Source organism: Triplophysa dalaica, chromosome 3 (genome assembly GCF_015846415.1).
Source record: "Triplophysa dalaica isolate WHDGS20190420 chromosome 3, ASM1584641v1, whole genome shotgun sequence".
NCBI lineage: Eukaryota > Metazoa > Chordata > Actinopteri > Cypriniformes > Nemacheilidae > Triplophysa > Triplophysa dalaica.
The window spans coordinates 5,974,860-5,999,055 of record NC_079544.1 but is presented as its reverse complement, the minus strand read 5'-3'; the positions used below and the strand labels follow the sequence as shown (position 1 = coordinate 5,999,055).

The following is a 24,196-nucleotide window of genomic DNA, read 5'->3' as shown; positions in this document are numbered from 1 at the left end:
TTTGTCTTCTGAGAAAAAAAACACATTAATGGAGAAACATAACTGAGATCTTCAATAGATCTCTGGATGTTATACCTCAAAGCTGGAACAATTATCGGCCTCATTTTCATCACACTTTAACTTGCTCGTATGACAGTCCACGTTTCCAATCTCACGGCCTGATCCTGTTTCTTTTATCCTGACGCACACACACACACATATGTACACAGTGACCTTTGGCATTTAACAGGCAAAGGGCAGGAACCACATATTACCCTAAGATGCTGCTGGTGCTGATCGGTGGTGGCCTGAAGCGAGGCATATGTCTTCTAACAGCGGACGACAGACACAGGTGTCAGTATCCAGGGTTTATTCCCTTTGGCCGTAGGCTACAAGTGGAGCATCTAACCCACCTTCCCCCCCGACCACACACACACCGTATATCACTCATTCCCTTTAACGGCTCAGTTCGTTTTTACAGTTTATTCCTCTCTGGTTAATTTTTGCATTTTCACTTAGATATTTTCTTTGTCCATCTTGGTGCTCTATTCCACAACCCTCCTTCATCCCTCTACCACCCCCCACTCTTCCCTCCGCCTGCAGGCTGCTGTGTGGATGCCAGGACCCATGCTAATCATGGGTGACACATCATTGAGGGAAGAGGGCTGTTTGCTGTCAGCAGTGTTTTTGGTTTATAATTATTTCACGAGTGTCACGTCAGTGTCAGGCTCTGGGCGAGCATAGAGACAGCCGGCCTGCGGAGAGGAGGAGTGGGTGGGGGGAGTGTCACAAGACCTCACTGTTAGCCACTTTCTGCCCAACACCTCCAGTGCTCTACTGCCTGGACTGGAAGAACGAAAGCCCGATGAGAGAAAAAGAGACATGAGAGATGCCTTTTATGAGGTTAACACTTTGAGGTTAATAATACAATGTCATTTACCTGGTCACATTTGGCAGAAAACATTAATCTTTGAGAAGTGGTTCTTCTGTTTCGTTGCAATTCTTTTACGGCTAATGCCGAGGTCAGAATTGACTTGTCGTTCCATTGACGTCCATTCATACGCATGCGAATGCGTCAGACCAGAAATTCAAGCTTGACCAATGATATTTCGCAAAGTTCAAGTTTGGAGAACTCCGACCTCTGAATTCACATTACGTGAGTGAGACCAATAGAATATCAAAACGTCACAGTGTGACCTCTCTGTAAATGTAATAAATGGAGGAATCCTTCCCGCCCATTTTCGTACCACCGTCCGAACAAATTTTGCATGCTAAAAGTCAAGTCTCACCGCGGCATAAAAAATACAATTAAAATTGAAAAGTTAACCTTTATGTTTACATTTGTTCATTTATCAGACACTTTCAACAGATCAACTTACAAATGAATGAGCACAAAAGATAGACATCATTTATTCACTCTTATGTCATCCAAAACTTAGATAAAAATAAGATATTTGTGTAGTGTCTTAATATTTTTGTGACCATATAGAACTCGAAGGAAGCAAGTTTTGTCACCAATCTTCCGCAATTGTCACAGTATCATTCAGGTTCAGGTAAATTATGAATTTCGGGTGAATTTTCCCTTTAAAAGCCAATGTCAAAACGGTGTTCCAATTTCTGTATTTTAACTTTAAGGAGCAATGTGGGATTTTTAGGAGGATCTATTGACAGAACTGCAATATAATATACAAAATATTTCTTCAGAGGTGTATAAAGACCTCCCGTAATGAACTGTTATGTTTGTATTACGTTAGAATAAGATATTTATATCTACATACAGAGTGGGCTGACATACATTGAATTCGCCATGTTTTCTACAGTAGCCCTATACAAACAGCTATTCAGAACGCGTTTCCTCTTCTTCTACCCTGTGGTATGTAGTCCGGTTGTCCCTTACTTTACAAAGGGGGTGAAACATCTACTAACTTACTTCATACTGCTATCTTTCTGTCGGATCAAACACCTTTAACAGCGTTGCTATTTGCTGTTAGCTAGCTCTGCCCTCAAACGTACAATGCAAACATGACATGCTTAGCTTTATAATAGCTTAGACCACGCAAAAAATAATGCAAATGAATAAAATAAGCTAAGGCGACACAAGTATATGCAAACAACACACTTGTTCCGGATAGACAATGCACTCAAATCTGCTTTGTTACACAGCTAATATTACAACAACATATCTTGGTTCTAACAAACAGAAAAAACTATGCTATTCACATACAGATCTAAGCTAGTGGCTGCTATAAATCCCACTCTAGATCTATAAAATAAACTAAAATTTACTTGCTACATTTTAACTTAACATCCAAGAAATATTAGTTTGAATGATTACTCAAAATGTTTTCAAAACTAGATGAAAATAACGCTGTTTTATAGTTAACATAATAGTTTTATTTCATTACGTAGTCATCCTCAACAAAACACGAGGCTAAAGTGGGAGGAGCCAGAGAGGCAGTAATGGACGATCTTCTGTTACAGAAAAAAAGCAGCAGTTATTTTTCACTATCGCTCACAATTCGCTATCATTAATATGAAACTACACATTATATATATAAAATTTTGTATGATGCAATTTATTTATATACAGTATATGTGGCAAAGCTACAGTAGCAATCCTTGTTCATATTTCATATATTTTACTTCCGATTCTTGTACGGGTATTTTTCTTCTTTTCTTTATGTTCTTTACTTTTCTTTATGTTCATTTGTATTATTTTATAAAGTTAAGCGAAAAAGAAAGCAGGTCGACTATGTGAGGGTTACTCGTTTAATTTCTCAGGCCGTTTAAACATCCGCGTCTTTAGACGCCATAACAGCAAGTGGAGCGAAATAACCTGAGGCCGCATCTCTACCGCCAATGTTTGTGAAATGATTTATTTCAATGTTACAATCTCAATTTGCGTGAAAGTAAAAGATTTACTTGTATTAAACAGACCGCATTTCCCACTGGATTGTAACTCCGGATGTCTTCTCCGGTGGACGCTGACGAGTTGGTCATGGAGGCACGTGATGACGTATGAGACCGGTGCTCGGATGTTTTTGCGGTGGGTAAGACAGTATCTATATGTCATTTGTGTTGCATGTGATGGTACCAGGTAATAGAAAGCCTATTGAAATATAATGTTTATGGAAAAATATAATTGTGTGGACAAACAATTTAGCATAAAGTACACCATAAACAGTTTTCGCATTGCATAAGTGTACAAATCAAATTAGCCTATCTACTTTCATGTTTTTGTAACTGCGTTCATTTACCTTAATAGTGCATTTTTAAAATGTCGGCTTCTTTAAATCCTCAGATGTAGCTGCAGTGTATTTTATATAGTTCACTTAACAGCTCAATTATATGTTTTCATACAATAGCGTAAGGAGTACAGGCTGTCAAAGCTAATAAGCCAAATTATAAGAACCATTAAAGTAGCAAACTGGACTCATGTACTAAATTCCACGTCTTTATTTGATGAACGAAATTTAAGATGGCTCAAATTTATTAATTATTCACTCTTAATTTGAATAATTATTCATGTCAGAAATCTAACAGAGCTGGAGCTTCTGGGGTTAATGATGTGAAATATTTTGAGGACCCAAGATGAAGCAGGACCCTCACCAATACAGTAGTATTGATGTATCAGGCCCAGAGTTCTTTGGATGCAGGACGTCACATCAATTGTGTCATGTGACGGAGCATCAATGTGTCAAACTTGATTTTTGTATTCTTTTTGGAGCTTGACAGCCTGTGGCCACCGTAAACTGTTATTGTGTGAAGACAGGTTTACAACAACACAAGTGTGAGTAAATAATGACCGAATTTTCTGAACCAGGTGAATGTGATTCAAAAAGCAATGGAATGGTAAAACAGATGCAAAAAAAAAAAAAAAACGCAAGACGACAAACACCTACTGATGGTTAAGACAAAGACGGCAGGTATATGGTGCATCCAGTGGAAATGAGGAAGAACAAAGGGGAAGAGGAGGAGATGTTGCACCCTGTTTTTTCACTCTTCTCTCTGGTGTCAAAGACGTCAGTGGCTGAGGAGGAAGGAAGCAATCAATGATTTAAACAATAATGCAGCTCTCTGTATTCCCTGTCACACTCTCGCCTGCTTGCCGCTTCGAGGACTGTCACACACTGTCTCCGCCTCGACAGCTTATCTCCCGCATGCTGCTACTCCATCTTGTAGCTGTCCGCCAGTGCCCTCACTCACTCTCTCCTATCCCTCTCTCTCTCTTCACCATGCTCGCTATCTCACTTTCTCTCTCTAGTGCAGACTCTGTTACTCACATGATGCCTTCAGTCCTGGTTAATACACTGTGTCCCTTACTCGCACTGTCTCTCCATTCCCTCTTCTGCTCCTTGTGGAGTGGCAGGACCAACAGCCCAGCACAGTTTTAATGGATTGTTTTCAGAAGGTAAATGTTGAATCTCTGTGGCTGATGCAGCTAGCCTTGCGTGTACACTAGGAGGTCTCTAATACTAGGCTGTCCTTTACTTTTTTTCATTTCAGAAGCAGTTATCCCCTTGATTTAAATTCAGTCCATCAGATCAGACTGAATGAAAGAAGTGTTTATTTACACCATTCTATGGTACTTTGGGTGTTATTTGGGAGCTAAAACAAATTGTAACAATTTGATTTCTTTCAGTCTCCACATAAATCAACTACTGTATCATAGTTGCTTTTAATAAAAGCATCTGCTAAATGTAATCATTTCCATGCCTAAATGTCTTAAATGGAAAGCCACGTATACTTCTTGGTATGTCAGGAATTATGATTGTTGGCCTCGTATGAATGAGTAGATATTTAGACTCATTTCCACATGATTTAGAGTCTCAGCATCATCGTACAAAAAGTTATAAAACCAGTCCATTAATTTGATAAAAAAGTAACATTTTATATGGGATATTATTTTTATTCTATGCAAGTCCCTGTAATGATAAAAAAGTGAAAATTGGTAACATTTTAGCTGGGTATAGCGCAATGTTTTACTCATCTAAAGGCACAGTGACATTAACACTGTGCTTTTGCTTTGTAGCATTTGCAGTTGTGCTTTTTTGGCAAAAACTAATGACAGTGATTGACATGAGATTTTGTTTATTTTTTTTTGAGGGCCACAGAGAAAATGAGAAAATTTGAGAAAATTTGAGGGCCATCTCAGGGCCACAGTTTTTGTTGCAAATCTTTAAAAGCAGTGTGTTAACTTATATGTAAATAAATATAAAACATGAAATATTTTAAGGTAAACCTAGGTTCGGGTAAATTTCTTGTGGAAGTGGCCTTGAACAGGCTCACTGAATCATTTTGCTCTCAGTCACCTGAGATTTAAATGCCATCCTGCAGGAAGCCAAGTATACTAGACATACTATTATAAAATGTAAGTTATATATAAAGTGTGTGCTGCTTTCAAAAGCATATTTTAAATGTGAATAGAATTTTTTTCCTTTGGTAGCCATGTAGTGTAGGACCGATCTCTACCAACAGGGGCTAACAGGTCCCCACTTACCAACCAAACCTTAACCCCTTTGTTAAATAGTAAGAGTGAATCTCTCTCTCTCTCTCTCTCTTTCTCTTGTTTTCCATGGACCCTCCACTGTTTGCATACCCATTTCCTTTTGCCATTTCACACACTCTGGCTCTAGCTTAAAGGTATCAGCTTAAATTAAACCAACGGGACAAACAAATTACATCTGTCACCTCTGGTTTGCATGGACTTGACAGGAATTCAATAAAGTCCGCCATGTTTGTTTGGTGGACTTCTAATCACACTTCAGTGATGGCTGCTCCAACCAGGAACTCGGACAGCCGACTTGCTATTCCTCTGACAAGCCAGCGGAGTCACTGCTAAAGTTCAAAGGCTACATAGGAACCCTGTCTGTAACCCACGTGTGGAAAAGGAAATCCTATGAATCAATGTTTCAATAGCAAAGCCTCGACCAAGCGTGTGGCAGTGAATCTCCGGGGAGCGCTAATCTCAGCGTCATCAGTCAGAGCGCTGAAGTTCGGCTACGGTAGGGGTCAAGGGTCAAGCCCATCGGCCTGCTGACAGCCCGGCCCTGCAGCTCCCAGCATGCAGCTGGTTTAAGGCTATCAGTGGGACAGCTGGAGTGAGAGGAGCTCATTATGGGCTTTTGACCGCAGATGCTGGAACCACTGGGAGCAGATGCGCAGAATAGCACAGAAGCTGCGGCAGGTCCGTAATGGAGCCGTGATGCCGAGCGCAGGTGATACGTGTCCTGTGAACTCAGGGGGAGCGGAAAGCTATTGGAAGCCCACCGCTGCTGTCGCAGAAAACGGGCCAGATCACAGGCTTCTTTTAAATTCAACCCCCCACTCAACAGGGAAGCCCAAAACTCTGAACTAATTGGCACGGTGGGTCATTTGAAATTCATCTAGTTGTTCCACTTCTATGGTATCCTTATAGATCTTATAAACTGTGATAGTTGAACCTGAAAGTATCCGTAGGCCCGTTTGACACTCCAGCGTGCATTTCTAGGCTTATGTCATCATTTAGCTAGGCTTGGGAAATGGGCCTTTCATGGCCGCTGTGAGCTATAATGACATGGATCGACACACTTGGCCGACAGGTGCAACAGATTGTCTCTCTTTAATCTCTCGCAAACAGCAGCCTGCATTGTACTGCGCTGTAGTTAGGTCATGGGTCAAAAGGTTACCAGTCTATATAAATAATTGTTTTAGCATTGCCTGTCTTTGACGTGCTGATTATCCCGTTTATTCAAACATAATGGAATGATAAATACTAATTTTGCTCGTGACCTGTCTTAACTCAAATGGCAACGCTAGACAAAAGAGGCAATTACGATGGATTAAAATAAAGATGGACTTGAATGCTGTTAAAGCAGTTTGAATTGATTATTGAAGAATGGTAATAGGTGATCAATAGTTAATATGCAATTTTATGCCGTTATAAGGGGCATTAATAACACGGGGGAAAGGTGCGTGTCAGAGGTAATGAAACTAAATGGCCCGCATTGACTATTCCGATTTGGGAATTCCGTACCAAGAGATCCAGTCTCTTACTCTTCACTTCCTGCTTTCTAGGGTCAAAGTATGTTTGTACATGCAGCACTGCAGATGCCCTCTTTAAAAATACATGGACGATAAACATCCCTTTTCCTCCATCTGCCTTTAACATACCCGCATGCTGCCTCATCTGTAATGTCCCTCCCCATCTGCCCTTGTTTGATGAGGCCAGTTAAATGGCCGGAGAGGAAATGGAAATTCGGGGCAAAGCCCCATTTTTCCAGGCAGACTAATATGTTGTGTGTCAACATCAAGGCTCTGTCCACAGCACTGTCTCTATCAGAGCTCTATCTCAAGCGGTCAGACCCATGGCAGAGGGACTGATAACAGGACCCCATGACGCTGCTCCATAATGAAGCCCATTTTGACCCTCATCCTGGGGTGAATGGATGTATGTTTGTGACGGTCATCAGTCCAGGCTTTGTTAGGGCTTGTCAACATTTATTCACTGCATTCAGAGGAGAACTCTTGATATTAGTTTTTACTGCATTTAAAAAATATATAGAATGCCATACAGTTTTCTGGATTTCCTGGTTTGGTGTTTGTTGTGTAAAATAGTCTTTGTCTTTATCCTCTTAGTATTTACATGTCAGGTACAAATTTTCCCCTATCTATCTAGACCTGTCTTCCACATTTAATATGGCTGACCAAACATGTTCTTGAAGTCGAATTAAACCCAAACTCCAAATATGTTGGAGTTTGTTCAATGTGACATTACACACAAGTGACAAAATGAGATACAATTGCATCATTAAACAAACGAGCCCCTAGGATTACAGCAAAAACACTGGCACAAGGACAAACCTTTAAACAGGACATCCATCAATCTAACAAGATCAATTTTCCAAAGGTCTCCGGATCACGGATAAAGGAACGAGGGGTTAATCTCTAGAAATCATGTCCTTATTAATAACAATTTTTCAAAAATCTAACACATGTGAAAGAGTAACTAAAAATTTAATCAAAAGTGATGGCGGATTTTGCCCTTCTCCGAATGAAAGTGTAACGTCTTGGTTGCCTTGAGTGGTATTTTCGTGTTTTGACTCGATCTGGTAATAATATTTCTTTACGCGTCTTTAGCGACGCAATTTCCTCGCAGTCATGATCAACAAATTATACGTCGCGACCAAATCATAAAATCAAACTAGGAAAGCAACAGCATCTGATATTTCTGGAACAATTCAATGTGCAATTACTGTTAATTTGTCCTGACGAAATCATGTGAAAGCACTTGTCTGCTGAACTTAACGCTGTATGAGAATATTCATGTCTTTGACTTTCAACACTTAGAAGATAATTATTGTTATTACCATCACGGTTGAGATCACTCCACAAGGACGTGTCAAGATGGCTAAAATTCACACATGCGCGCGCGCCACACAACGGAGCAAAGCGAAAAATGTCTTATCACCTTCAAAATGCTAATCAATTATGTCTTACTGCATTTCCTGCCGAGAACACCGCGTTTTATTTGTATAATTACTCCGCCTCCGCTGTCTTTCAAATTAATATATTTATAACCCATGTGACTTCATTGATTTTGCCATAAGGCTGTATCATTTCTGCGCCATAAACAGATCTAAGCTTTCTAAACAGAACAACAGGCTTTAGTGTAAAACATAGCTGTGCTGACAGCGTGTATGATTGGCTGCGCAGGGGTTGGAAAAGGCCGCTTGGCAGACATAAAAGACAAGCTTTTCCTTTCAGAGCCAAATAAAGGGACACAAAGTGGACATCACATTGAATCATGCTCACAGTCAGAGGTGGCAGCTCTGCGTGCCGTGGAGCAATCTCCCTCGCTCAGGGCGCGCTTATAATCCTAGAGGAAACTGTGGAGCTGATGCGACACAAAGCCCCTTGTTTTGCTCTTGGATGTATCACCAGGCGCATAAACACTTCAGCGACGCGGAAAGACTCTTTTTTTTTAGTTATTTTAGTAGACTGTTCCTCAAATAGAGTTATTCAAGGACAGCCCTTCGTTCTTTAAATGCAGCCCCCGACACCCTTTGCGAGGCGACCTTAAAGCATTTGCGACTGACATCTGATAAGGCAATTAGTGTAATATATTGTCTTGATTTGATTCATATTAGCCTCACTTGATTTACTGCGCACCGTCTGCAGAAGAGCTAAGATCCAGACGGCATGAGTTGATTTAAATGGCTTTCCACGGGCGCTAGTGTATCCCAGAGTCCTGTCAGAAGGTGCTGTGCCGTGGTTGTCGGCGATGAGGCGGTGCCATAAAAGTGGCAGCTGATAATCCAAATGCAATATGACGGCCAACCGTAGAAGTGTCTCATCAGATAAAAACTCACCTCACTATCTGCTATTGCTCTTTTTAACTCGGAGCCAAAGAGGTAATTTGGCGTCGAAGTTTGAGTTGATTTGTAGTTTTCTTTCTTAATTATTTGAGGAGTACTGTATAAAAACACGCACATAGATGTTAGGCAAATAAAACGACATGGTGCTGACGCAAACCTCGGTCCTTAACCAAACAGGGTCGATTCAGATTTACATCACACTGTCATATTAATTATGTATGGAAGGATGAATTTATGGCCCTTTCTGGGGAAGCTGCTAAATCGGAATGGCCAAATATTGAGATTTTAGCCCTTTGCTTTTAAATCACCCCTTGATTTGTCTCTGTTTGTTTGTCAGTGTGTCTGTGCTTCAGGTCATAAGTGGCATTTGCTTGTGTGGCCCTTAATTGCTGAGACCCAGTCAGACAAATGAGTGTTGATGCCTGGCACTGAGAAAAGGGTTGTGCGTTTGTGTGTACTGTGACAGTAACACCACTGATAAAATAATTTTTACAGGAACATGGAGCGCTAAACAGGATCACTCAAGCTATGAATAGAATATGCTGTATCCTTCATATACCCTCTCATTCTGTGCCTGGCTTTTAAACTTGAAGAATTTAGTTTTATATTATACATTATTATGTAGCTTTTTATATATATTAAACAAACTAGGAGAGCACCGAAAACAAAAAATAAGACACAGTGCTCTAAGTTTTAAAGGGATAGTTCTCACAAAAAAAATTCTGTCATTATTTTCTCACCCTATTGTCATTTCAAACCTGTATGACTTTCTTTTCTTCTGCAGAACACAAAAGAAGATATTTTGAAGAGTGTTTGTAACCAAACAAAGCGTTGCCTTGCACTTCTATTTAGGGATGCACGAAACCCGTAGCGGTATCGGGCCCGATACTAAGCTCGTGTACTCATAAAAATGCACCGATACCTCATGTGACATTTGCTTTGAAAGTTTGTGATAAGGACATAAAAAAGCAAATTTTTCATAATGTTTTTAAGGTTGAGTTGTTTGTATTTAAGAAGCTATTCTTAAATCTAGTCTTTTATTAGTCTGTGTTGTCAAAAGGTACAGGCATCGGCACAGGCAACGGTATCAACAGGTACCAGAAAAACGATATTGTGACTCGTACTTGTTGTTAAGAAAAGGGTATCGGTGCATCCCTACTTCTATTGTTTAGACACAAAACCACTGGAAGTCAGTGGGTGTCATTGTTCGGTTACCAACATTTTTTAAAATATCTTCTTTTGTGTGCTGCAAAAAAGAAAGCAAGTCATACAGGTATGAAATGACAAGAGGGTAAGTGATGATTGAAATTTCATTTCTGGGGGAACTATCCCTTTCCAGGAAACAGATTCACTTGTAATCGTTAATAAAAAATGGGATGCATATTGGTTGGCGTCGAAATCTGATGTCAGCCGCTATGCATTCGGTTCTGTTATCGACGCTGAGAGCCACGTCACTTATTTCCTCCTCCGCACGGCCAGACCTACCGTTTGGTTTCTTAACAACGCTGGCTGTATCATTTCCCAACTAATGGAGCAGCAAATGGGATAACAAGGCCCTCTAGATTTGTGGGCTGTCTCTGAAATTAGCACATTTACGAGCTCTGTCTAAATTAAACAAATCATTGATTTTATGTGAGGAAGTTATAGCACCATATTCCGGAGCTGAGTCTTGAAGGAACTTGAGAGCGATCGGGTTTGCCTGTTTGCATCTTCATACCTGATGCTATTACCTGTTAAGAAGAAGAAGAAGAGTTACAACCCCCCTTCTTCACCCCCAAGGTACCACACCACGAAGGGGAAACAAAGCCGAAGCTCCTCAAACGAGCGAGAGCTACGTGTCCCCCTGTTGGAGTACGACACACGCTGGGCCCTGCCTTTAGTTAAATATGAAAGCGGTGTGCTTGTGTGTGTGTGTGTGTATGTGTTTGGAGAGAGTGTCTACCAGGACTCACAGAATCAGCTGCAGAGCCATTTTTAGAGTTCTCTCTCTCTTTACTTTTTCTCTCCCCGTTCCTTTTGATCACATAGCACTGTCTACAGTATGAATGCTACGCTCTCCCCCTCTGTTCTTTTGTGTGCGTGCATGTGTGTGTGTATATATAGAGACATTGCAGTAGACTCTGGTGATCCGCTGAGCGTGATGGCTGTCCTCCGGTTCAGATTTAGATAAGAAGAGGGGCCTTGTACAGTTCTGGTTAAAACAAGCCGCTCAGCCTGGTTCAGCTCCCGTGCTGGGGAAAGAGTTCAGAGTAAGAGAAATTTAATGAGTATTTTTTGCAGGAATCTCACAGCCATTCCGCATTTGTGTTTCTTTAGCTTTTTACTCTACAACATTTGTCAATGGATCATTATCAAATCATCCTGATGTGTCTTTTTCTGAAGTGTTGCTGTTATGTGTCAGATTATGTTTGTTTTTTCCCCAGGTGAAGTTTGATCCACTTGTTCTGCGTCTTCTTTTATTACCATCTTGTCATTTCAATTTCCTGTTTTGCTTTTCCATCCTCTGTTGTCTTCATGCAATCTTTCCTCGTCTTGTCCTTTTTTAATTAATTTATTTTCACAGGCTCAGCGACGAAGGCATATCTTGGGTTAAGAATACGCCATTTAATTTCCCAGCTCTTAGCGTGAGCACTTCCAAAGCTAAGTGACAGAAATGAATAGCCATGTGATGCACGGGGCTGACATATGCTAATGAGGAATGCGTGCTAAGGCTCTATTGTGTGGGACATCTTACTATAAGTCGTCTGGCACCCGATTCACTGCAACCACAGATGTACAGGTAATAATTAAGACCTGAATGATGTGTCGAAAAAGATGTCTCTGTTATTACAGCGGTCATCCTCCTCCAAACACCATGTGCCCCAATTACTTCCTTGCCTTGCATTAAAGAGACAGACAAAATTGCTCAAAATAAATGTGACTTGTAACAGAAGATTTTTGCTTTTTTTAATCAATCAAAAACTATTTTTTTAACACAAAATATCTTGTGAAATTAGCATAAAATTTGAGTACCTTCTATCCACATTTTCTCTATATTTATATAGTCTTTACTGTCCAAAGTAGGATGGTTGCCTCTAAAACTTACATTAAAACTTACATCAAACCGGTAATGTTTCTATCATCAAGAGATCATTTACACTCGGATGAAGCTCTCTGGCTGCCTCAACTTTTATATCAACTGTAGTGTAGACTTATAAATGTCCCAGCTTTACTTATAATGGATTCAATTAAGCCACAGTAATATGTTTTGTTATTTGATACAGTCCAGAGAGAATGTAAAATAATTTCAATCGAATCAGGGGGCTCTGGAAGTGGAGGAGAGGATTTCTGCTTAAGCCCGGTAAAAAGAGCTGTCATCAAAGCACTTCACCAATCCACACCAGTCCATTTAGAGACATGTTAAGAGACTGAGGACTGAAATTTGATTTTGAATGGAAAGGGACCTTGGACATGGATGGGTCTTTTCCTCCTCTGTTTCACTGATGCTTTAACGGAGGTCATTAGCAATACAAGAGAGTGCTAATGTAATGCAGTAATGCACATATGTATGGCTTCTGCCTTCCCATCACCCCAACATTACACTCTCCCACCCATTACTGTGTGGCCCGAGTCATTTACTGAACAAAACTTACATTTTGGTTTAGAATAAAGTAAAATTATAAAAACCATACTGTACAAAATAAGTTTATTTACGTGAAGTTGCGCTTTATTTTGCTTGTTTGGAGCGGCGTGTAGTTCCAGCTGTGTCCAGCAGGTGGACTTTATTGTCTGCGTGTGTGTCAGGTGGACGCATAAGTCACATATAGGAGCCTTACTCTTTAAAAAAAACACAACATCTCATTTATCTTAGATAAAGCTTTCATAAACATTCTTAAAGCGTTCGATTTCAAGTCTATTCGTGCGTATATTAAAACGCGTTCAGTACTTTTTTCTCCGTTACACAAATGTTCCCAAGATACGCAGCTAAAAGCAGCTCTTTTCACAAATTAGCAACTAATACATTATTTAAACTTTTTACATGATATGTAAAGAATTAAAAAAGTGAATTATTACACACGGAAAAAATAAAGGCAGGCTTAACTGCGCATCGGAACAGAATGAACGCAGCAATGGGACGCCCAAGACTTACCTATTTCTGTAAAGACCTCGCACATTGTTAGCACGTCTTTTGTTTTGCCGTGGACTTCATTTCCCAAGTCTTCTAAATGCTGAAGAGAGAGGATAATTCATTCCGTGCTCACAAAACAGCCCATGAGATCCCCCACGGGAGCGTGGAAAGGGGGGTCAGGGTCTCAGCCGAGCAGAGAGAATGAATGTCAGTCAATGAGCGAACCTGGCGCTGAGCGGCAGCACTGCACCTCCAACACCATTTCCACCTCTGATCAAATCTCTGTCTATCGTCTCTACTTTGCCACTGAACGCAGATTCGTTCTCATCGGTACATGCAACTGATACAACTCTCAACACGCGACGCGACCCGGGAACTGTGTCTCACGCGCGGCGACCGTCTCGCGTTCCTTGCCCGAGGTGCGACTCCACTTGGCTTCTCCGCTGCTTTCGCTCGCCGGCTTCCAAAAGTTTCGTTTGTGGGCATAAAAGGACAACTTAAACCTTCCAAAGGATTTTAAACAACGTAAGTGCTCCGCTTATCTTGACAGAGATTGTTTTTGTGATCGGAACTTGCCGCGTCTAACATTTACATGTTAATGTGAGGAAATCTAGTTTTAACCTGTGATCTGATCAAACATCTCTTTAGTCAGGCGTTGTTATTATTTTTGCTTGTCATGTTTTTGTAGGGAAACAGAGTTACGCGCAAGATGAGGGTGCGCAACTTTATGAATGCCTTTGGCATATTTCTAGTTCTCGTATCGGATGTTTCGTGATGACTTGATTGCGGCAGTTATTCTAGTGAGTGTCTTTATGGAGCACTGATGCTTTTAGTGTGGACAAGTTGCTGAACTCCTAAAACATTTTTCTAGCTTACTTTGTTTTGACTTTTTACATCAGTTCTTCGCGTTAAAGTTTATTTTGACCTCTGCAAACTGGAGCGCGCGCACCCATTCGTCTGAGAGTTGAAATAGGTATGTAATGTGCAACTGTATAAATATTGCTATCGTATGGAAATCAATCGTATGGCAACAAGGCTATTAAATGCTTTGTGTTGTAACATGCCGGGGAACACAAAGTGTGTAAACAAAGGCAGCTATTTTTTCCAGCTATTTTGAGTTTAACTCGGGTTGCTCTCTCTTTGGTGTAGATTCGTGGGAATACTGTAATTTTGGGGTTAATGCAACTAAACGTGTTGTTGTGTGCAAACTTGATGTTATGATGCCCGTGATGATGTATGGCTGTCTGTGGTCACCCACAATATATATATAGATTGAATATGCCTTTGTATGATGTTTAGCGGTTTAATTTTATTATTAAATTACTAACATACTGATCTTATTGATGTTTTACCACCTTTAGCACAGCTGCCTGCATAGTTTATCTGCTTTCCTATACAGGTCTCCTAAGTAATTTGTGACTTCAAGTGGACGTGAGAACTGCTCCTGTGCGATGAGATTTTACTATAGCATTTATAGTCCTCTCCATTTATGGTCTGCAATCAGACCGGGAATTAATGCGCACGAGACCAATGTTGCGGGTAATTATTTTCTTCTGAAGCCACAATACACTGTTGGCCTGCGTAACACTCTCAACGCATATGTGTGTTAATTGAAGAAGAAATGTTTAGGTCTAAATTAATCTGTCAAAGGTCATTGCTAAATAAGAAAACTAGGCCTATCCAAAGCAGTCAGACAACACTTGTAAAGAGGAACGTTGATAAAATCCTTGCATCAAGGAAACAAAGTGTAAGGAAACACCTGTTTAGTATGGGTCACTATGGTCTACACAACAGCAATTTTAGTGTTTCCGCTGTTTTCAGAAATTAATATAATATTTTAGGAAAACTCAGACTTAGATTGTTTTCCTATCCGTTTAGTGTGTAAAGTCTACAGAGTTGTTATGCCATAGGTCGAGTTACTTACTCGGAGTTTTTTGATAGTCTAAAATAACTGTATATAATAACAAATTAAAACAAACGCGTTGTTTTAAAAAATAACAATGCACTTTTTTAATAAAAAATAATCAAACAAGTAATCGCAATAAAACACTTGACATTATTCATTTTTTCCCCTTTGCATAATATTCTGTTTAAATTGTAGGCTATAGATTTTTTAATCACATAATTTCAGATAAGTGTCAAAGTGGAGCTACACGACGCCATAGCTTGTATTTCTGTCTTCTTAGCAGTCACATTAATTATTTAGATTTTGGATAACAGAATACACGCGTTATTAAATAAATATCTTCATTAATTTAACATCTTTCAATTTGTTAACCTTGAATTGTACATTGTAAAAGGTATTTATGAGCTCATTATTTTTAGTCATTATTTGACGTTCATCAATAATGTTTATTAAGCATGAGACTATACCTAGTTCTTTAAAATTGTGAAAATATTTAAATAACTTGTACATAAAGTTGTATTTTAGGCTGTAGTTAAACCAAAAAACTAATCCAATGTTCTCATTTGATGCAATAAAATTTAATTCGTTTAATATGTATTTTAACAGCTCAGAAACGCACTATCCACGCGCTTTCTCCCAGACAGTGATACAGTCCAATCCATTTATCACTGTTACACGCTTAATTTACTTGATATCTCATCATACATATTTCGTCCTAAATCTCGATTACTACATTTAATTTTTCACTGCACTGTGTTGGATTGGCACTTAAATATTTAAACAGTAACATCAAGTTTAATGTGTTTTTAATCTTAGAAATATTATCTAATGAAATTATGCTCCTCAAAGGTTGAACTGTCTTTCTAAAATAAACGCATGAATTGATAGTTGAACTGGAACAAATAGAGCCAAACTCGTTTGATAGTATTAATTTAGGCTAACTCATGAGAAAAAATGTAAGAAAAATAACAGGTGGATACGGAACCTTTGTAATATATGCTTATATAAATGTAGTGGATATCGAGTTCTTGTTATGAGTAATTCATTTTTTTTCTAATTAAACTCGAAGTCCTGTGCAAAACCTTTCATATAAATATTTTATATGCATTAATAGGTTAAGCAAATTTAACTCTTATTTTTATCGATAATTATTAAACAACTTTTATCTGAATGATGCCTAAAAAAATAAAACACTGCACCCTGTTGCTCCTTTGGATCTAAAACTCTTGTAAAGCAATTCATTAAGTCATTCTGATTTAATCTCATGAAAGCTGGAGTTTTTTTCTTTCCCCGTATCAGTTTTGATACAAGATACAGTCGGTTCGAGTCCCGATGGCGATAGCTGGCGAGAGACAAGCAGCACTTGACTGGAGGACAGAAGAAAAGTAACAGATGATTTATTCGTCAGCGTTTCGATTTTCAGCCCTGCTTTTTCTTTTCTATCCTTTCAGCGCCGATGTCAGTTGTTATTGCTTCTCATTGATCCCCTTGCAAAGTGAGAAGTAAACTAAAATTAATGTCGATTCCACTGGCCGGATCAATGGCCAGAGTTATTTTAATCTGGATTTGTGCGCTGCGTGGAATTAAACAAAATCGGAGAGCGAGCAAGCGGAATCAAACATTTACATTCCTGTTAACAATCTGGAGATATGTGAGCATCCTTTTCCAAACAGATTGAGGATGAAGGCAGCAATGCTGAGCGTTGAACAGCCGTGTGAAAGTGCTGCGGCTCCAACTTAAAATAATATTCATGCGTGCAGAAGTGAAATGGAAAGTCTTGCTGGTCTGTGTCCCAAAGACAAATCCATCCGACACAGCGCGGTATAATAAACGAAGCATACGTTTCTCAAACGCACCGGCTCGATTACCCTTTTGTCTATTCCGTGTTATCGACAAGCGTGCTGTTTCCCAACGAATTAAACCAGAATTAACCCCGTTCACTCGCATGCGCCCGCCCTAGCGCATGTTTATGTTTTCACGTGCTAATAAACACTTCACTGAAAGCTCATTTGTCATGCAGATGGTGTCATGGTATGGTAATTAAAATCATCTACAAATAATAACACTGGTTGAGCACGGCGAAGGGCTTTTTTCCTTTAAGGATTTATTTGAAAGCATCCTAAAGCCTCCGGAAATATTTAGATGCGCGTGTGACAAGTGTTTGGGCGGCTGTATAAAGATGAAAATGATCAGGTGTAGTCCTTGCATTGCCTAACTTCACCATGTCCTCTTCCATTATGTTTTGAAGCGTGCAGACACGCCTATTCATGTACCTTTTTATTTAGTGTCGAGGCGGAACATTTGAAATTTTATGGTGAGTGAGATACTTTGTTAGGTAATGCGCCCCAACCGCAGTAATGCCTTTGTGTAAAATCTTGTGATGCAGTGAGGTTTTGAATATTTATGATCGCTTTCGTCCACTCACACTAAATCTCTGCTTTATATTGTAGGTATATAAACGATGATTAATTATAATTTAATATAAATAAATAAAAAGAATATAGCCTTTGATATTTTTTGATTTATTTTATATTAGGCCTATCTAACTGGCAGTAATGTTTTTCCCCCCGTGGGTTAATGCGCTCATGTCTACTTACCTTAAAAAAAAGAATTGCACTGATGCGAATTGATTTATATTAATTATATCTAAAAATAAATATTTTATTTTACTAAATCATGGCTGAACCATTAACCGGGTGGTTGGCCTTGCGCGATCTATTTAATTTTTATTTACCGAGTAAATTAATTTTCCATATTGAGTAACCTATGCGAAATATTTTTGCAACATAAATATTTTAACAAATAAAAATCTATTTAGGCCATTTAATGTCTATCATTTAAGTTTGTTGACTCGTATATTATGAATAAAAACCGAACTCTACATTTCACTGCACCAGTGCGAGTACAGTACAGAAGGTTGAACAGACTAAAATACTGGAACAGTAATGCTGGCTTCTTGTAATTTGTCTATTTTTGATTTACCCTTTTGTCCACTTTTTTGGCTGAGGATTTTAGTGCTGTGGAATAAGTTAATTTTACACCCTCTCCCACAAGGCATTACCAGTGCATTTGCCTGGGATCAATAAGAGGCATATATCTGCTTGTCCAAATGCTGCATGTTGTCTTCCAACAGAACATTAGACTAGGAGTGAGAGACAGCTCATCCGACAATTGGAGGTGTTAGAAATGCTGTTTTTATTTAAGCAACATCTTCTGAAATGCAGTTTTTGATGTACGATTATATCTTGTTTAACATAACTGAATGTTGCATGAAACATGAAATACATTTTCTAAACTGTAATAAAACCGTCTTGGATGTTGTTAATCCGATTCTGAAATAAGAGGCTAACCATGCTGAAATGAATCTGGTGCTTTATAGGACAAGTTGTTGTCAGGATGTTTAGTGTCAGGCTGCTCTTTTGTGTTATATATTATTGAAGAGCCTCTGGCTGGATAACAGTGTGCCCACCAGTGTTCAAACCAGGCAAAATCCAAACAATGTAAAGTCTCTCTCTCTCTCTCTCTCTCTCTCTCTCTCTCTCTCGCGCGCTCTCGCTCTCTCAGCATACAGTGGCAAGCAGCAGTGGACAGCTGTATGGGTGTAGGGGTGGGGGCGACGTGGCTTCTTTGCAGTCCAGTGCTGGCTCTGAGCACAGAGGATCCAGACACCTTGCAAATAATCTGGGTTTAGTGAGGAATTAGTTGGCTCAGGTGGGTGGGATGAGACAAACAGTCCATCAGCCCCTGAAATGAATAAGGCAGGCAGGACAGGAAACTTTGAAAATCATTTTGTTCACAATGAATCAATGTTCCCCAGTGCCCACCGCAAAGCTTTATTTGAAAAGCAAATCCTTGCTTATTTCAACAGCCCGTGCTGGGTGGCACATTTTGTATGCCGAGAGTAAATTGTGCACATTTTTTTGTCTGGGAAAAAAGTTTAGAGGCAGGCCCTCAGTATACTTATGCAGACGATAAGATCCAATAAAGCAGTGATTGATTACCACTATTTATTGCAGAGTTTTATTGTGTGTCATACACTGTGGGGAATTTATTTGTTGATAGTGAACTGGAGTGTTGAGGCACAGCTTGTACTATCATTATTGATTTAGTTAGCTGTATGTCCAAGTGTCATTATCCTTCACTGTGTTCTAACTCTGTCATTAAATCTCACTTTCGCGTCTCCAGAACGCGGGCGTTCATATTTTTGTGTCTCATACCGCAGCTGCTGCACATTATTGAATTGTTCTGTGCAGATTTCATATTGCGAGGGCTTTGATTCTTATTCGCCAGGATATATTATCTGTGTGGTCCTAAATTGCAGGCCAGCCGACGGTGAACGACTGTTTTTTCAATAATAACGACTGTCTTCCGTCCTTCGGTCGAAAAACATTTCTTGCGGAATACTAAGTGAGCTGTACGAGCGTGGCCCAGTCGGTACACGGGGCGCTTTAACCCTCACATAACCGTCCCCTGACTGACATGCTGAGAAGAGGCCCGAGCGCCACGCTTGAAGACCCGGTTGTGAATAAACATAAGTTTACCCTCCAGGTTGATTTAAAAACTTAACAAGCTGCAGTGCTCGGAAGACACTTCAGGCAAGTGCGTTTGGGAAGTTTTCAAGAGTAAAGTAGTTAAAGAGTGCTCCATGAGAAGTTCTATCCTAGTGTCATTTCCTGCGACGTCGTCCGAGGGCCCTCGATTTTAGCAGCTGCACATATAACTGCCTTCATTCCATGTTTTGACAGCCTTGGAAACATTTCAGTGAAAGTCAAAACAGCGTGTGAAATCATTGGCAGGGCTTAATTTGGAGCCGCAATTAGCACGAAATCCTTTAGTCGTGCACATTCTTGTAAGCGTTGCCGTTTTTGTCTGCTCAGATGGTTCTAGCCGAGAGTGCCTTTGAGAGTGTGTGCTTTCTAAGGCTATTGAATGACAGTTTCTGCCCTGTCCTGTAATAAAATGTAAGAGTGGCACTTTCACGGTTGTCAACAATCTCTAAATATACTGACAGACAGGCAGAGGAGCTGCAGTTTGAGTGACACCCTCCAAACTTTTGCATTTTCTCTGGCGACGTGGGCAGGCAGTCACATTTGACAGTGGTTTGTTTTCTCGAGATTGGATTCATTTGCGCTGTTCCCCAGAGGTGCGGAGAGAAAATGTATTGTTGACAACTTCTTATTTGTCTTTGTTGTGTCTCGCTGATATTCCTTTCTGTTTCCTTACATCACTAACTTTCTGAAAGAAGAGATGTCGCCCGTCACTGTAACTGACACGGGGATATCATAACAGTGTAATTTGAAAATTCAATGCTAAATTTATCCTGGATCACTGTAACAATTCAGTGACAGATTTATTTACTGCATAATCTGTCTCAATTTCTAACGGGTGACAAACGTATCGTAATGAAATTCAAATGTAAATGTCTTGAATTAATTTAGCATTCCTGCATAGTTCTTCAATTTTTAAATAATGTATATATTACAGTAATAATGCAACACTATCCATATTTGGGTCGTTTGAATTCCAGGATGTTGAATTCACTTCATACTAGTTGATAAACAAAGCAAATGGCATCAGGGATGAGACTTTGTGGTTCCCTCCTTTTGACCTCTCCATCTCTCTCTCTTTTTCTCGCTCACTCACACTCTTTGGCGTGTCAGTTTGTGTCAGGCTGACTCCCCGCCCTCTCCGGTTTCTCTGGGATACTGGGTTCTCAGTTTGTGCGTGCCTTCGTGCGTATGTAGCTGGGGCACCAGGCAGACCGGCCGCAGCCACAGCAATGATTAGCACGTCTGTACAACACTCAGTCTAGTTATGCCCCCTCTCCTGTGCGCCATTGGGGGGATATCCTGTGTCCTTTTATTGGATTGTCAGTTTCACACTGCCTGAGTGCGCTGATGGTAATGATAATAAAATTGAAATATCCAGGTACTTATCACTGTATTACCTCGCTATCAAGACCTGGCCGCGCTCATTTTTTAGAGGTTATCCGAGGGGAGAGATTCGATACAGAGGCGAAGCGAGCGGGAGAGAAAATACGACAGCGGGGGGCTTTTGATGTCGCTACGTTTTCAAGGTGCTATTTTCCCACATTTACTGGGAGAAAAGACAAAACGTAATGTGATTCTCGGGAACCAGGCCAGCGTCAAGTGGTGTAGTGTAACCCATTTTCCACAGATAGGAAACGGCACGCATTCCCTTAGCATGTATGTGATAATGTAAAGCTCTTTTTACTGCGCCGCGGTATGTGTGTGCAGATCGAGTTTTAAAATTGATTCGAATGAGTGTTCTGGACAGCTGATATCTGTTAAAATGCCCTGATAAATTCCCCAGGAGTTTCTTTGATGCAGTCTGATATTCTGTGTGGCATTTGAAATGGCCCTACCGTGACACAAGTCTAAAGGCCCATCCATTCGAATTACTCTGAACCCTGGGACCTGTTCTCCAGGTGCACGGATTAAATCCTGTTTACCCTGTGCCTAACCGATATATTGCCCTTTTGTATTTTCAAAAGTTCTACAATTATTTTTAGCCCTATTTAATGATGCAAATATAGCTCAATTGGAAAAGCAATTGGAAACACAAAGGTCATGGGTTCGACTCCAAAGATACTAATGAAATTTGCTAAATATGAAAGCGATATTTATTTAAATGGACATTCTAAACTGTTCAGATCGATATTTTCAGCAGAATAATTTGCGAATTTCCTGTCTGTTTAACTTGTAATAGAAGATCACGTTCAGGTCACCCACAAGGGATCGAGGGTGACAGACAGACACGTGTGCACGCAAATAGACACAGATTCACTCAAACGCTTCTCATTAAATCTGCTCCCACTTTTGCCAATCTGTGAACGTTATCCTTTGGGGCTTTTCGGGCTGTTTGGCTGCAGCAGGGGTCAAGGGGTGAAGTGCAGCTAATTTATTCATTCAGTCAAATTTCCTGTGCAGATGGCAGGCTGATACCATATCAGTATGAGAATCCCATCGGAGGCAGAGGACCAGGGTGTTCACACGAGCAGGGCTGCGTTCTTATCTGATCAGCGCTCTGCTCTTATCTGCCTCAGACGCCGTTCTGCTCCACACACAGGGAGATGGAGTAAGAGGCTTATATGTGATCTGAACCTCAGATCTGCGGAAGAAAACTTTCTGTTTGGAGAGGGAAAAGTAGGCAGGAGTTTCTGAGTGTTTTTTTTGTCTGAGTGGTAATGTAACTTCTGTTCTTCTCGACTTTCTTTAGGTGGAGAACCACTGAGGATGAGCCATCAGTGACCCGATTCTGACCTAGCGTTGACCACAGAACAGTTTCCACCATTCTGCCCATATCCTTTTCCCCCTCTCTCTTCTCTCCACCCCTTCCCCACACCCCTCTGTTTTCACCCCTAACCCCCCCTCGGTCCAACCCCAGCCCGATCACCAAAATGGACTTGCACCGGGCGGCTTTCAAAATGGAGAGCTCCTCCTACCTGCCCAACCCGTTGGCTTCCCCAGCACTGATGGTGTTGGCATCGACGGCGGAGGCCAGCCGTGACGCCTCCATCCCTTGCCAGCAGCCTCGCCCGTTTGGCGTGCCAGTGTCTGTGGAAAAGGACATTCACCTCCCCTTCAACAACGCCTCCTACACCTTCGCCTCCATGTACCATCGGCAGGGCGCCGTACCGCCAGGCTTCCCCAACAGGGACTTTCCACCTTCTCTCTTGCATCTCCACCACCAGTTCGCCCCACCCAATATGGACTGCTCCCCCATAAGCATGCTCAACCACAGTGGTGTTGGGGCCTTCAGGCCCTTCTCCTCCCCACAAGAGGACCGTGATGGAGGCGGAGGGGGATATCAGTCCGCCTTCACCCCTGCCAAACGGCTAAAGGGTTGCCTGGAGGCCGAGGCCTCTCCGCACCTGCGCTACTCGGACGCGGAAGGGAAAGAGTACGACTTCGGCGGCGCTCAGATTCCCTCCAGTTCGCCAAGTGCTCTCAAAGCAGTGGAAGACGCCGGGAAGAAGATCTTCGCACTGTCTGGACTGCTGTCAGACCGGGAGACCTCGTCCAGCCCTGAAGATCGTATTGAGCGCTGTGAGTACCCTTTTACTTTTATACAAACTGTGCTATTAAGGTTCACTGACTGGAGTAGATAATAACATCAGCTACTTAAGAGAAGGGGGTATTTACATTCGGTCACTTCATGCGTTCTAACTGATCAGATAGCCAAAGACAGTACCATCACTTAAACCACTTTAGGAGGTCAAGATGCAGGAAGTACCCCTTTATGCCCTGTTTCTTCCTGGTATTAAGATGCATTTTGGTTGAATGTGGACAAATGAGACACATGGCGGTTTACACCCGGTGTATTAATCAGTCTCTTTTATCCATTATCAACCACTTCTGTCCTGATTTCTTCGAGGAAAGGGTTCATGGGAGAGTAAAAACATCAGCCTTTTCTTATCTTTTGATCGGATGGACGAAATTAGCGCATGCAATTTACACGTGAACGCGACCGGAGATGATATAAAAACATACCTAAAGCAGAGGTGTTTATTACTGCTTTGACAGCTGCGAGACCGTGCTGAACACTGTAAGTGTGTGATAGAAATCTGGAATGGTGAAAAACACTGTGTTTGATGCGTTTTTGGTCTTTAAACCAAACTTTTAGGTCTTTGCCAGTAAAGTTAAATCTTTTCTGGCCACCGTGCATTATTGGTAGGCAGAGAGTAGGCGGGCTTCTGTGGCTACTCGAACACATTTGATCACATGAGCCTCTACACTACAAACACTATCCGATCATATGCGTTTTCAACTACTACTGGAAGTGGTTGAAAGTGGACAAGCTCTAAACGTTTCACACCCAGTTTAC

The 24,196-nt window shown here is 40.8% G+C and overlaps 1 protein-coding gene across 8 annotated transcripts in view; it reads left to right on the top strand.

Moving 5' to 3' along the window:
• Positions 1 to 2,945: 2,945 nt before the first annotated feature.
• The window catches only part of rnf220a (ring finger protein 220a), a 123,792-nt gene continuing 102,541 nt past the window's right edge, over positions 2,946 to 24,196 (top strand). For 3 of the 8 annotated variants that reach the window (XM_056743548.1, XM_056743546.1, XM_056743544.1), the window contains exons 1-2: positions 2,947 to 3,025; positions 22,589 to 23,418. In XM_056743548.1, the coding sequence (XP_056599526.1) occupies positions 22,770 to 23,418 (649 nt within the window). In that variant the 5' untranslated portion in view covers positions 2,947 to 3,025; positions 22,589 to 22,769. Of the gene's footprint in view, positions 3,026 to 13,679; positions 13,969 to 22,588; positions 23,419 to 24,196 lie in introns of those variants that run through there. The other 5 variants (XM_056743549.1, XM_056743547.1, XM_056743542.1 and 2 more) reach the window with 4 other exon arrangements.